This window comes from Patiria miniata, unplaced genomic scaffold, assembly GCF_015706575.1.
Source record: "Patiria miniata isolate m_02_andy unplaced genomic scaffold, ASM1570657v1 HiC_scaffold_1, whole genome shotgun sequence".
In the NCBI taxonomy this organism is placed as follows: domain Eukaryota; kingdom Metazoa; phylum Echinodermata; class Asteroidea; order Valvatida; family Asterinidae; genus Patiria; species Patiria miniata.
Genome location: NW_024037047.1, coordinates 33,507,798 through 33,523,359, shown reverse-complemented (window position 1 = coordinate 33,523,359; position 15,562 = coordinate 33,507,798). Strand labels below are relative to the sequence as shown.

Here is a 15,562-nt window from a genome sequence, read left to right as displayed (position 1 = left end):
TTCCGGTTCCTCATGTTTCTGTTTAATAAGGCTGTTGGAGCCCTGACGATGTCTTGAGGCAGGCTCATCAATCCCAGTAGAGCAATTCCCTCATCAGTCAGTGGTCCTCATTTTTCTGAAAGGATTCAAATAACAAAAAAAAACATTTGATTTATTGAGCTGTAATTGTGCCTGGGCTAGAAAGGGGAAAGACAGCATTGAATAACCCCACAAAGCAAAGCCCCGCTACCAAGACTCGTTGTTTGTGGACGAACATAGAAGAGCGCCAGATCGCCCATTTTGATTAGTTCTTGATTGTTTCTGTTTAAGTAGGCTACATGTACACAAACCTGATAGTCAGTAATGGGAAGCCCAGCAAGCAGGTCATCCGTTCATCTGTCGGTCCTCCTCCCCGCTTCCGGTTCCTCGAGTTTGTGTCATAAGGCTGTTGGAGCCCTGACGATGTCTTCAGGCAGGCTCATCAATCTCAGTAAAGCAATTCCCTCATCAGTAAGTGGTCCTCATTTTTCTGAAAGGATACAAAAGAAAACATTTGAATTATTGAGCTGTATTCGTGCCAGGGCTAGAAAGGGGAAAGGAAACATTGAATTAACCCCACAAAGCAAAGCCTGCTACCAGAACTCGTTGTTTGTGGAAGAACATTATAACAGAGTCAGATCGCCCATTTTGATGAGTTCTGTGACTTGATTGATTCCGCGAAGAGGAGGCCAACATGTAAACTAACCTCAAGAAATAGTAATGGGTAGCCCAGCAAGCAGGTCATCCGTTCATCTGTCGGTCCTCCTCCCTGCTTCCGGTTCCTCGAGTTTCTGTGTGATGAGGCTGTTGGAGCCTTGGAGGGTTGATTTTCGTCCAGACAAAGCAGCCTAGCTCATCCATGCAGTCTCAACTTTTAGATCATCAGTTTCTTTGAAGAAAGCTGCAACTCTTTCCTAAGTGAACAGGGTTACGAAAACGCTGGGCCTAGCCCAATTTGTTACTGAAGTGAAACATTCCAAAGCAGTATGTCTAAGCCTACTCGTAATAAGGCCACTTGTTACCAAATAGAAACTAAACGATTCTACCCATGTTTCCACTATTTATTTTTAAAAACAGACATGATCTTTTTTTGTCATAATGCACACGAACATGTGCCGACACCGATAACGGCAGGTTGCCAAGAAGTTGTACCCTTTCACAATGTACTCTTTTTTTGGTGGGGGGGGGGGAGAGGGGGGGTGAATTAAGTCTTTTTGAAGGCACTTCTCGACAATGCCAACAATTTTGATGTTTTTGAAATGCCGCTGTATATAACTGAAATTCAGTCATTTTCTAAACAGATATTTTGTTCATTATGGTGTGATTGTTTTTCTCGTAATTTCGTCAATTTCATTTTCTTTTGCTGCCGTCATTTTCCCACCGTTTGCCAAAATTCGCTTTCCGACTTTTTGAGGCAAGTACATGTACATGTATTTACTTCTCTCGTTGCGGATGATTAATTTTTATGCCGTTATTTTCGTCATTTTGATTGTTATTTCCATAACCCATTTTGTTTACTTTGTGGCAAGAAAAATAATACTGATTTCGGGTAATTTTACTCTCACTAACGCTGTGATGTTTTCCTCGCGTTATTTTCATCATTTTCCTAGCGTGTAGGCCTACACGTAGAAAGCGGAGTGATTTTTTTTTTTCGGAAAAATAATTCGCTTACGATGTGATTTTCGCTACAATTTATTTTGGACCGATTTGAAGTTTGTTTTCAGTTTTCGTCATACGCGTAGTCAAGTAAATATCCGGGTGGGTATTATTTATTCCAATACTGCCTAACATTTTAAAGTTGCTTAACGATTTGACATTTTTGTAGCCGCAACGATTAATTTGATTTAAAATTTTTTAATTGTGTCTATTGTCAGAGACAACAGACGGATACCATTAAAAAAATCACACCACACAGAGAGCAATGCACACAGAGGCAACAAATCAAACATGCAACATTTACAATGAAACAAAATACAATCTACTTTTGAGTTTTTTCCGCCAAAAGTCATTCTCTCTGTAAGCATTCTTTTACTCACAGATAATTTTATCTTTAAATACTTAATAATGAACCGAGCTTAAAAGCTCTTCACATAATAAAAATGTCTTTTATATAAATTTATGCAAAGTATAATTAACCAAAGTTATGACTTTTGATTTTACTACGATCATTAAAATATGGTCAACTGTCAACTATGCCCTCACTGCTCACAGACTAGCAAAGTATAGACAACGCGGCGCTTTTACAGACGCTGTTAATCCCACATTTTTTGACCTTTTAGTGTTACTATAAGAGCGTATATGTCACCTAAACAGAGAGCTCATTTAGGAATTAGTGTTAATTATTAACCAACATTTTCTCTGTGGTAACGTCCTTCCGTGTTTTTTTTTAAATGGTTTAAGTTTTAATGTTCAAGTTCTTCTGAAGGAAGGGGCCTCTTGAAAATCGGCGCTACTAATATACACCGAAGAGGGTATCCCTTACAAGTGACACTGCACCAGGCATGGTGACTGTCAATTGCCGATGGCCTAGATTTTATGAATCTTGTTTGTTCTTAAACATTTTATACAATTATAAAGAAATTATATCGTCGTTGGTGGACAACACACCAGGCATTGCCACTTTCTGTAGTTGTTTTACTAACTTTGTTTAATTATTGTTTTGAGTTGGGCAAAGTACCAGCCAATGTCCGTATAGAGGGCAGCATTCCAGTTGTTCGATAAAACATCACAAAATGACTCTCAATCAATTACAAAATCGACTATAAATTTGCGAGTGAAGTTTCTTAATAGCGAATATAAAATAAAATACAACAGTACTTTCAAGTTTAGGGGGACAGTGTTAATCATTAGACTGATTTTCGTTTGCATTAAGTTAGTGTTATTTTTATCCTTTTTAATTTTTTTTTTAAAGAAAACTTCTAAACTCCCCATCGCAGTGCCTGCAGGCTCAATGTGCGCATGCTCGCAGCGGGCTATGCTTGCTCCCTAATTTTCGTTTGCTTCATTTTCCCTAACACTGTTCATTGCACTTTGCTAAAACAGTTCCCTAGATTTTATCACTTCGAAGTATGGTACACGAAATCGCGCGATTACGCAGGTACGCGGATATGCGGTTATGCAGATATGCGGATACGTGGGTACGAAGACCAAGAGGAGATGAACATATTGTTATTATTTAGGACCTACTTCTATACATATGACAATCATAACGTACGTACGTGATTCATTTAATTTATCACATACGTACGTGATAATATAATATTACGTACTAACGCAATAAATTATTGTTGCGTACATACCTGATAAATAAGTACATATTACGTACGTACATGTATTGCATATGTAAGTGATAATACGTGTATCCTTAAACGAGTATACGTTGTGTATACGTACTTAATCATTATCACGTGGGCCCTACGTACGTAATAATTATCACGTGGGCCCTACGTGATAATATTACCTACGTACGTGATAATATTCAAGTGACAATAACACATACGTAATAGTATTATGAAAAAAAAACCCTAAATAACTCCCATGTCCCTTCATGGTCTTCGTACCCTACCGTCTCCGGTCTAGCCACAAAAAACCACACGTGTTTGCCGAACATTACGTATGAATATGCCTTACTGTCGAACGGAAAAGCAATAGAACGCGGTGCGGAGGTTTCTAAACGCGTATGAGAATATTTCGACGAATCTAAATGCCTATAACATTATCCTAACACTCCTACAGATCAAGCAGCTGCTTTGCTTTGCGTATGCTGCATAATGCACGCCTGCAGCGTCTGCACTCCTCCCAACTTGACCTACAAAAACCTAATTAATTGTTTGCATCACTTGTACCAACGTTTTGCCCAGAATGTTGACTAGTTTTTATATTGTTTCAATTTATTGTTTAGTTTCTGAGACTGAGGTGGAGAACGTCTTTTAACTTTCTCCATAAAGGGAGTTACATAAGACCTGCAAGACAATATGACAATGAAGGAGACACTGTCACAGGTTTATCATTGAAAATACTGTTGTAAATTAGCGAGTTTAATTATTCAGGGACACCAATTTGAAAAAAAAAAAATCTTCCACTGGAATGCTACCCTTCAACTGCAAATTAACACACGTGCGAACACAATGTCACTGCACGTGTCAAATTCCTATTGGCATTGCATTATTATTGAATAAAATAATCGTTTTCGTTAACCTTAATTCTGCTGTAATTTATCTTCCATGTAAACTTTTTTTTAACATCCAATGAAATTTAAGGAGTTCTCTGTTTCAGGTGACAAAACTCTACACATGTACATTAATCAGAGACATGTAACGTACCTCTTTCTACTCTTGAAGACATTGCCCCTCTTGGTGTTGATCTTGGAGTAAATGGTAACGATGTCTTTGTTAATACAATATAAATTGGACACAATGTGCACGTTCAATTAGAATAAACAATTTCATACAGAGCCAAAATGATAATTTTGAACAGTGTAATGAGTTGCATGCAGTGAGCGTGAGGAGCACAACGACAGTAATGAAGGCCTAGCCCAGCACCGAAACAACAGCTTAAGATAAAGCCCGTGCACGCTAGGTCGCTGTACCATGGTGATCAGCGAGGCATGAATGTAACAATAGGGCTGGAGTCTGAGTGGAAATCTTCTAAACACGTTATTTGCATAATGTGCATTCAGCACAAGCCTGGGTTAGAAATGAGAAACGGATAGAATGCTAATGACGTAATCCCGATGGGCGATTACATTTTGGTCACGAGACTTACTTAGAGGGGTGGCACAGTTTCATACTGATCAACTTGAATTGAAAACAATTGCCTGTTTAAATAAATTTGTGAAGGACGAAACAAAATGTACTGCACCCACTTTTGGGGGTTGAATTTTTGGACTGACCGGTTACAGTCGCATCACCGGGGCACTTGCTCAATAAAAGGCATCTTCCGTTGGTGTAGCAGCGTATCAAGCTTTTTTTTTGGGGGGGGGGGGGAGGGGAGGGGGGCACATCCGCTCTGAACTTGATGTCGACATGGTTTTTTTCACCGGACACTTGGCCTCCGTAAAATCAAATGGGGGGGGGGGGGGGGAGGGGCTGGGCTGGTACCAAGTTTACAAACATTGGAGCGCTCTTCGAAACCGGCCATTTTATTCTGGTTCTGTATCTGGTGGAATATACTGCATGCATAATCTCATCAGGGGATAGGGATGTATTTTGCAGACGCAATGGTGACCGAGCAGATATTTACATGAAGTTGTAGCGTTTTCAGATTATCAATCCTCAATTATCAATTCGTATTAATTTTTAGTTAATTATCACACTTTAATTATCAATGTTCCTTTGGAACTTTTTAATGATTAATTCTCTTGAATGCATCACTCATTGTTTTCCTTGTATACACATACACCCACACAGTACCTATACAATGTGTAGTCCCTATACTTTTATACAAAGCAAATGACCTTCACTGCCCACACACAAGTCTTTGGTCAGTTTCTTAGTACAACCAAGTTATTTTCAAGATCATTGTTTTGAGGAACTATATTACTCATTCCTAGTCATTTTTCTGAGACTCAAGGAAACCCCGATATGACTAAGTTTCCCCATTCGTAAGTATTTCTTATTCTCAAGACTTCCTGTTTCCACCAGTATATAAGTGCTGCTCCACTAGCAGTATCTCATTCTGTTTCAATTTCAATTCTGTTTCAATTCCAATTCTGTTCCATTTCCATTCTTCGTCTATTTCGGTTCACCCAGTTCTCTTTGTAACCAGTTCAATCAATCAATCAATGTGTATTAAAATATTGTTGTGGAATAAACAGTCACGGTAAACACAGTCCTCGACCAAATTGTGTATCGACCTATCCATTCCCCAACAACATTAGATACACACTCTTGGAAAAAATGGTCCGGTTAACATGGTTAACTTATTCCTTATGATGGGACTTGCGGTTTGGCCGAAGTCAATTGAGCGTGATCGGCTGACTGATAAGGTTTACGCACAAAACCCCGAGCCAACGAGGTTTTTGTATAGAAAGCTGCAGAACCACATTTTGCGAGAGTGTGTCCGTAATGAAAATCCCACTAAACTAAAGTGTTTTCCAGAAATGACACCACAGCAGCACCCTCGATTGTCCGGAAAAGCACGACAAATTGTTAATGTTTTAAAAAAGAAGTGCATTGTTCAATAAAATTTGGAAAAACGAATTTCAAATAGTTTTTGCACATTTAAGAGGAGTAGATAGTCGCACAAATGTGTTCCTAAGAAAAATAATCATCGCGTGAACCCTTTACTTAGTAATAATGTCCAAACACTACATGGCTGGTCGTGTACAATTCACTTACGAACGGTGGCCTTTGCAAGGCCTTATCCGTTAAATCATAATTTTTTTCAATTTCCTTTCCTGTCCGAGGCATGTAATTTGCAAAATTATGAGAAAATACCTATTCCAGCAAAAAAATATAGATTTCACCTAAAACGAGAAAATCGAAAATAGTTATTAAGACTTTTCAGAAAACGCTAAGTTTTAAAATGATATTAGATGGGCTACATTGGGGTGGATTGGCCTGGACTGGACTGGGCTTGGATTTGCTTGGCTGGGTTGGGCTTGGCTGGGCTGGGCTGTGTAAGGTTGAGATGGCTGGGTTTGGTTGGGGTGGGATGGACTGGACTCGGTTTTGGGAGTGGGCTGGACTGGGCTCGGCTTGGAATGGGGTCGGTTGGATGTTGCTTGGCTGGGCTGGGCTGGGTTGGGTTGGGCTGGGGCTTGGCTCTGCTTGGCTTGGTTCGGCTTCTGCCCGGCTCTGCATGGCTCAAGTCGGTTCGGTTTGATTCGGGTCTCTTTTATTGGGAGAAGGTGGTGATTACAAGAGTAAAAGTTTACGGAAACATCATGTGAAAGAACTATTCCTTGAGAAAAAAAGTGCCTTTGTCCATAGTACGCACGATGTGGAGGTTGAATGACCCAGTTTAGTGTTTATTCCAAATACATGACGGGATTTCCTGTTACACTGGTGCGAATTGGCGCAAACAAGGAAACGAACATGAACAGATGGGCAAATAAGGAAATACAAAAACCTATACATAGCAAACACAGGAAATGTTTATTAAAAAAACAGACGTCGATTATATCATTTCAAATGAGTAAGTATCCCGCCCACGTTATATATAGGCTTCAGTTCACTCCATGTTCATACCTCAGGTATTGTACCATTCTGTCCATAGAGAAAAAGCAAAGGCAAGACGTGAACACAGTCCAAAACCTGTACATACGAACGTACGACAGTACATCACAAAAATAAATACTAAGAGAGCAGGGAGCCAATTTCTTCCTGGACAGTCCGCTTCTTTCCAGCAGTTTTCAGCTCGGACCGAGACATTATTTTGGTTGAGATTTGCAACATCTTAATCGGGGAACCTAGCGGTGAATATGGCACGGAATCAATCATCTGTGATCATTCCGTCTCACGTGCAAGTTGTTTTAGGATGCTTTCTTTTTGCGACATTGTTTGGTTTCAATGAAGGCTTGGGAGACGGCGTTATGATACTGACACGAGGCTCGCAGGAACCACCAACTGGATCTGTTACGACCGTAGAAGGTGGAACATTACTTCTACGTTGCTCTGTTCCAACGAACATGTTGCGGGAAGTCTGGTGGGGAATAGAAAGTGAGAGCGGTTATGTGTATCTGACCGAAAACAAAGGTACACTGACGGATGATTCTCGTGTTTCTGTATCAAGGAGCGCAAACTTCACCAGGAATAACATTTATTACCGTAATTAAACTATTCGAATAAGTCCAGTAGCAGTGACGGACGCCAGACATTACTTTTGCCGGGCTATATGGAAGCTAAGTCCATTTAACAACGCAATGCCATACGTTGACGGTGCGTTGAAAGTGTCTGTGAAAGGTTTCCAAAATGATATCCCTAATTGCTGGTCAACGGGCAATTGCACTAATCAGACTTTGGTGTTGTACAAGACTGAGCATGCTTTCCCCGGCGTGAACATCACCTGGACGGATGAGCAGACTGGCCAAGTAGTCTCGGTCACCATCGCTGAAATGAGCACGGATACCAGCGGACGGAAATGGGTCCGGAGTTCGTACCAAGTCAGCCGAGAGCTGCAGAAGCAGGTCCTGGTTTGTACGGTCAAGAGTCCTGCATTTCCGGGCCGGAGCCAGACCTGTTCGATTTCTGCAACAGCTGTGACTTCCTCTGCTTCGGATATCACCACGAGAGCCTCCTCCGATGCAGCGCACCCGACATCAGGCATTTTCATCGGTGGAATTTGTCACTCATCAGACTTCCCTCCTACTCGCGCAGGCACCGATGAAACCCAGACGGGATATTTTGTGGCTGCAGTGGGAATCCCTGCATCGTTTGTTGTCGGCTTTCTGGTTTCCCTGGCGTGCATAAGGAAGCGTCAACAGACAGTCAAGAGGCGAGGGAACGATCCAAAGAGGGAAACAGTCACACCAGTCGCGGGAAATCAACCACCAGACATGGAGCTTGCAGTCGTTCCGTACTTGGTAACGACAATTCCAAAGGAGACGATGACGCCGACGTTTCAGGACGATGACATCGCAGGGAGCAGAGGTTCAGAAGATTTAAACAACGTCGTATACGAACAGGTGGATCGTGTTATCGGTGAGAATGAAATGACTAGTAGCTATTACCTGGAACCAATAATCAGATCCAGTAAGCCCCGCCCTGCGATATTCTGACCAATGACAACCACGATTAACGCTCGACATGCGTGCTCGTGCGCGTGCGCGTGCGTAAGACGCGCACGTATACGTCTTGATCATGCAGTAAAAGGCATTGAAGAGGTTCGTGTGCGTTGTGGGCGGGGCGTAATGGATCGGTCTGTTTATTAAAGCTATAGTCCATCATTTGTAATTAGTGCATTTTGTTCGTTTGAAGCAACAAAAGTGTTCAAAATCCAATGAAGGATACTGAGCAACTAACCTGATGAAGTTTCAGCTAAGCTTCAGCTGTACATTCCGAGAAAAACAGCATTCTAAGATCTCAATTTCAAATCAAAAGTTACTGAATCACGTTTCGAATTGTTTTGAATTGCAGCTATACGCGACGTCGCGCACTGGTCCGACGAATTACAACAACCGCGCGCGCGTGTGTGTCGTTCCAATACTTGTGCGCGCTGCGCTGAATAACAAAACGAACTACTAATTTAAATTTTCCTACGGTGCTTCTTAAGAATCACCGTTGGAAATGCCTTCTTTCGTTGATTACTTCAAAATGACAGCTTCCCAGAAAGAATAATTTCACAGGGAGTTTAGTTCCCTTACTATCTTTCAACCAAGTTTGTTTTTCAACAATAATTATGCCAGTTACTTTTCGGATGGCTGCAAATGATGGACTTTAGCTTTAAATCAACAATGTATACACACAATGGACACGGATGGTCCACCAGGACTCGTTACTCATCGGCTGGTTCAGGTTTGAATTTGTGAACCTTTCAAGTGATAGTCATGTCAAAAGATTCTTCAGCAAAATCTGAATCTATACAGAATTTAACAGGGCGTGTCAAAAAAAGTAAGCCATTTTTCACATTTTCCTGGATTGGTTACATAGAAAAGCGTGTGTGTATGTATTTGTGAACCTGTGAAGTTTATGTCAAATGTTCTTTCTTGAAAAAGTTTCCCATTGTAATTGTCGGATGTGTAGAAAATATCGTGAATTTATACATGACTAGAATCGAGCGCGGCCTGTAAAGAATAGCAATCCATTATTCGCACTGTCAGATTTGCTCTGTTTGTAATCGAATCAATGAGATTACCTTTGTGCTGGTCCCAGAGGGCCAGCCTATAGTCCTCTTCGTACCTTTCTCACTTACTCACTGACGGACTGGCACCTGTGAATTAGACTTGTTTAAGTCTCGCCTTGGCCCCAAAATTTCACTCAGATGACTACTTTGACTACTTTTGCCAAGTTTAAGGGACGAGCTAAAGGGGGCTTGCCTGTAGTCTTGTTAATTAGTTCCTCGTCTTAACATAATAGAGAACACAGAGCTTCAGTTTGGGCAATTTGTAACCAAGGCTGCTAAATATATAATTGCGTAAGAAACTTTCGAAATAGGTGCAAGATAATTCTGCCCAATTGAGACAAAATTCTCTTTTATGTACATATTACGTAATAACGCGGAAACACCAACTAGCTGCTCGTGTACAATGCAATAACATTTGACATTGCTAAACCATACACGCCACATCACTTTCTTTTTTTCAATTTCCTTCCCTTTTCAATTTCCTTTTGTTCAATTTGCTTGGCATGTAATTTGTGAAAATTATGAAAAAAATCTGTTTCAAGTAAAACATGCAACGTACACATGTAAATTGAACCTACATCGTGAAAAGTATAAAACAAAAGTTATAATTTTACCCGCCTTATTAGAGCTTTCAAAAACCACACTTATTGTAATGGTGAATTTTCGTGCTTTTATTACACCGATATTAGTGGGTGAGTGTTATCTTACTTAAAATTACTACTCAATCAAAGTATTTTAATGATTTGAAGAGTTCATTTTCAAAACGCGATAATCCATTTAAAAAACGTGAACATTTTCAAAAATATTCAAAATTTAAAGAAAGAAAAAAACAGTGTGAAAACAGCGGTTTTGAAATTTAACTTTTCGCTTAATTAATTCTTGAGTAATGTATTTAATTACATTAAACCTCTCGTAACTGATTTTTGAACATTAAAGAACAAAATCACTTCATGTTTAGCCAATTATTATGTGCTTTCGCGGAATTGCTGATTGTGGACTAAAACTGTTTTTTTTTAAATATTATTTAAAGGGGGAAACATTCCCACCCGAAACGCCCTTTTTTACGTCATCTTTAATGAGGGTAAACTTCGATCAGTGCAAAGCACTGCTTTCCATGGAGGCCCTCAAGTTAATGAGAACTATGATACCCATTATGTTGCACCTTTATAAGAATTTACAAGGTGCTGCGGCGTATATTGCAGCCACTGCCAGAAACAAACACCGGGGAAAACCCCTTCACTTATCAATAAGTGTAACTGGGTTCTTTAACGTGCATTACACAACACACAGGACCTACGGCTTGGCGTCCCATCCGAAGAACGAAGCAATAATTGTAAAGTGCCTTGCTCAAGAGCACAAGCACCATGTTCCCAAGGTCGGGATTTGAACCCATGTGCCATGGCACACGAGTCGAACACCGTAACCATTGGACCACAGCACCCCATTATTGATTGCAATATATATCGAGAGCTTTAATACTTCCCATTTGAGGGAGGATGTGTGTTACAAAATGAAGCAATATACATGTTCACAGCAATCAATCTACAAAGAAAAATTTGCCAGTAGTAACGCATAACTTTATTCAACTCATTCATGGGAAATGATTATAAAAGATCATATAGTTCAGTTGGTGAAATAAAAACCTATAGATAATATAAAATCAAATGACTCATATCTAAGACCGTTGAAAAAAAAGACTATAAAGTCTAGATCACAATGTAAATTCTCTGCATGAAATGCTGCAAAATAATTATATGTTCTCAAGAAAAAAAAGTCAAAATAATTTCACGAGATATTAAATCAAAGTGGGCTTTGACTATAAAACTAAAAAACGATATGAATCTGGTACCATTGGTGAATCAGTCGCTAAGAAACAATCGTAGCATGGGTGCAGACCAGCAAATAAATTACCAGATAGCAATGATACCCACCTTACCATCACCAAATATTGATTTTACGGAGGCCAAGTGTCCGGAGAAAAAAAGGTCTACATTTCCGCATTAATTTTCTGATGACCCCCCCTGCAAAAATTCTTGCATCCGCTCCAGGGTCTAATTTCGTCCTAAATTTCCCAGAAATACAAGTTCGAAGACTGTCCTGTTAGGTGGTTGGACCCTTCATTGCTATAAACCCATAAGTGCATAGGCAACAAAACTCTTCCTAAGGTGTCCCCCATAAGGTAATCCCCAAACAAAGGGTCAATTTGACCAAGTTATAAACTTTATGACTATTAGTGCTATTTTTATCATAAACTGTAGGCCTATGCCTAGGTGCAGTTAGTTGTCCACTCTCATCCTGTTTGCATTTCTCTGGACAAGCATCACTTAGGTCCATAGTCTTGACAAAGGTATTCGAAAATCTTCATTTGACAGTTAGAAGTCAAAGATAAGTACATCCGGACATGAAGAGAGGTAGATTCAAGGTGAATTGAATTTATGAACACATGAACAAAACAGGTTTTCTGTCAAATGATGAAGATATAGATTAAACACCTTGGCCAAGTGTATCTTCGGAGCATATCTTCCATGGCCTGTCTGAATATTGCAGACCCTACAAATCCTGAAGGTTAGGAGGCGGATTGCTAAAAACCTGGTTAAATACCCCACCAAACAAGAAGTTCAACCTGGTGACCTTAGAGGCCATTCTATACAGAAAGATTTGGCGCAATATCTGTGTCTCCAAAAAGTTGGTGTACATGTCATCGATTCCTGACAACAATGTGTACGTGGGCTATTGCATATGTCAGAAGATGTCAGAAGATACCATTTAACATACGTATACAAAATACAACTCAGCTGCAGCAAAAGGTCATCAAAAGACAAACATCTTGTTTGTTTATGTTTTCATAAGGTACTGCTTGAACCTAGATGCGAGTCTGGATAAGCTCACGTTTTACACCAAACTTTCCCAAGATAGTTTTCACAGACCATTTCCAAGACAATGGAGATGAGTGGTGCATGATAACAATAACAAGCTTACTTCCCTAGTTTATAATAAAGCTATGGTCATTAAGTTCACCCTCTATCAAGAGAGAATTTGACAGTAAAGGCCTACAAATCGTGATTCGTCCGGCATAGATATTTCGGGTCCATTTACTGATCTGCACCCTAAAAACGTGTCTTATATCCTGACTACCTAAAGTGACACCGATATTTGCCAACGTTTGTCATCTAGGCCATCTTGGTCTGCAGCCAGTCTATGTACTGGGACACATCAGTGTAGACACCTGGATAGTTGGCCTGAGCACAGCCATATCCCCAGCTGGTAACCCCGACCAGGTACCAGCGTTCGACGTCAGCTGCGTTGTCCTTTGATGCGCACACCAATGGGCCACCAGAGTCACCCTGGAAACAGATCGAAATGTGTACAACAATACGCAAACATTATTAGAAATGGCCATCGTGATTGTAAAATGTAAATCTTTTTCAAGTTTATATCTTATGCGTGTGTCTATCTAGAAATATTTAGTGTATGTTGACAGTTGCATACAGACAGTTTTATTTACATGGTAGCTTTGTAAACTTTTGATATTGCGCTTTTACATTAAGCTTTGTCAAATAGCGCAGAACCACTCGGAACAAACCAGATAAATTCAGGTCCTAAGGACCTAAAACAATATTTATATTCCAATGCTCGGCATCTGCAACCCTTTTAAAAATTAAGGGCTTTCATTTTTTCACAAAATAGTGAATCCGTCATGAGAGAGCCAGATTATAGTCTTGCAGGCAATATTTTATTTTTTGGAAACAAAATAATTCAATAACTATACTTTGGTGGAGTTTTGTGTCAGTTGATGTCTCATTAGAGAGTGAGTACCTTTTGAATTGCTTGGAAAACAGCAATTGAAAAAAAACACCCTATTTTTCGGGGTAAAACTCAAAAAAAGAATGGGGAACACATCATTTTTCAAAATTCAAGCATTTGCTTCAGGCTTCTTCTTTTCTCTTTCCTTCCCCCTATTTTCCGTGGATGGGTTGGGGCTGCGATGTGGTTGTTCCATTGCTTTTTACCTGGCAGGAGTCAATACCGCCCTCAACGTAGCCAGCACACAGCATGTTCGTGGTTACTTCGCCGTCGTAGTTGTAGGGTCCGTTGCACGTAGTCCTAGGAATGAGTGGAACATTTGCCTCTTGGAGAACGGTTGCCAAGCTACCTCCAGCTAGATCAATTCAACAAATGAAAGCACACCAAAGTTACGAGAAAACGAAAATGCTAGTTTGACAACTTCTTTAAAACATCAGAGTTGTTAGGGACGTATTTGACGATCAATTTAAGCTTCAATTGACATAATGTGGCCATACTGTGCGACATTAGAAGTCTCCAGAGCAACTTCGAGTTGCTGGCCATAAAAACAATTTTAGCAAAATTCCTAGGAAAAGACCGTTTCACATAATAAACGGGTTTTTTTTTCATGTGGGGCAGAGGGCGAATCTCTTGCTAGTAGCATTTCGTGTAAAGAAAAACACGGTGGTGTGGGTTATCAAACTGTTACATACCAAAGTATGTAAGAACGTAGTTTGTTCTTTTTAATACAAATACAAAATGAGTAAGGTTTAAAATAATGTTCTTCATACTCATTTCGTACGGTTGGGTTACAGAAGTAACGAGGTTGCATCCAATTAAAATTACAACATAACTGAAATGTATATGTATGCTTTCAACAACACTCACAAGAAAGAGCGCCGAATCCACTGGTGAAGCAGTTGGAGGTAGAATCAAAGGTTCTGGTCCTATTCAAGTCCAGACAGGCAAAGTTGACGAAGCTATTGGACGCTGGGAGCGGGTTGGACAACACCATGACAGCGATGTCATTATCCGATGTGACTTGGTTGTAGCCCTCTTGAATGATGACCTGTGACACGCCGCTCTCGTACTCGCCGTTAGACGCGTCGATGTTACTGGATGCATACAGCTTACCGAGTTGAACGGTCCACGCGGACGGGTTGCTGTAACTGTTCAAAGACGGAGAAAGCTCATTGACAGAACATGTCATATAAAAAAGACCTGGCGTTTTTTTTCTCAGGGTTTGATTTAGATTCCATGTGAGCCGTCACGTCATCACCTGCCCAACAACCTCAATGCACTCATCTGCTGTACCTGCCCTCAGCCGCTTTCACCCGCCTGCCAATCCACATCCGCCTGCCCCTGCCTCCACATGCCATGCCCCACCATCACCCTACAGCCCCAACCAACTCCTTCCCATACTCTCCCTGCAGCGCCGCCACTGGAAATATCAACCAAATACCGTGGCTATCGTGGCCCATGGATCGCTATTTTATAATTCAAAACATGTAAAGTAATTATTTGACAACTAAACTCGTTCAAAAGTGAATAACTTTATTGCTAGAAAGCAGTTTTTGGGGATTAGACTCGAACTATCATTTGTTCCATGACAGTTTGAGTCTAACCCCGAAAATCAAAGAATTACTTTACATGTTTCGAATTATCTGCGGCCTGACAATAATTCAGTTCTATATACACTATTACAATTGATATATAGTTTAGGGACAGCAGGAGCCAGTGTACTCGCCAGGCGGATATGTTTGAGCAACCCAAATAATTGCAGTTGCCCAAAATAGAATAAAGGCACTTTTTGGTCAAAGTATAATATACACATTGAAAGTCGTTGGGAACAAAAAAATCCTTATGTTATTGTGCACGAACTGAACACATTCAACGTACAGAAACAGCTGTTTCTTCTAATTAGTAAGAGTAAGAGGTAGAAAATGGCTTCGGGATACACTTTAGAGTCAGGTTGGCG

General features: G+C 40.3%; 1 protein-coding gene and 1 long non-coding RNA gene across 3 annotated transcripts in view; both read right to left on the bottom strand.

The window, feature by feature from the left end:
- Positions 1–787: 787 nt before the first annotated feature.
- On the bottom strand, positions 788–4,713 carry LOC119729010. 2 transcript variants are annotated; one of them, XR_005271177.1, is made up of 2 exons: positions 4,341–4,713; positions 788–963 (listed from the first exon to the last, which is right to left on the bottom strand). It is a non-coding gene; the product is annotated as an uncharacterized LOC119729010 (long non-coding RNA). The 2 variants fall into 2 exon arrangements; XR_005271178.1 differs by having other exon boundaries at positions 788–957.
- Positions 4,714–12,047: 7,334 nt separating this feature from the next.
- The window catches only part of LOC119733092 (trypsin-1-like), a 48,053-nt gene continuing 44,538 nt past the window's right edge, over positions 12,048–15,562 (bottom strand). The window contains exons 3-5 of the mRNA XM_038206674.1: positions 14,473–14,753; positions 13,812–13,960; positions 12,048–13,145 (exon numbers count right to left, since the gene is read on the bottom strand). Of these exons, the coding sequence (XP_038062602.1) occupies positions 12,972–13,145; positions 13,812–13,960; positions 14,473–14,753 (604 nt within the window). The 3' untranslated portion in view covers positions 12,048–12,971. The remainder of the gene's footprint in view (positions 13,146–13,811; positions 13,961–14,472; positions 14,754–15,562) is intronic.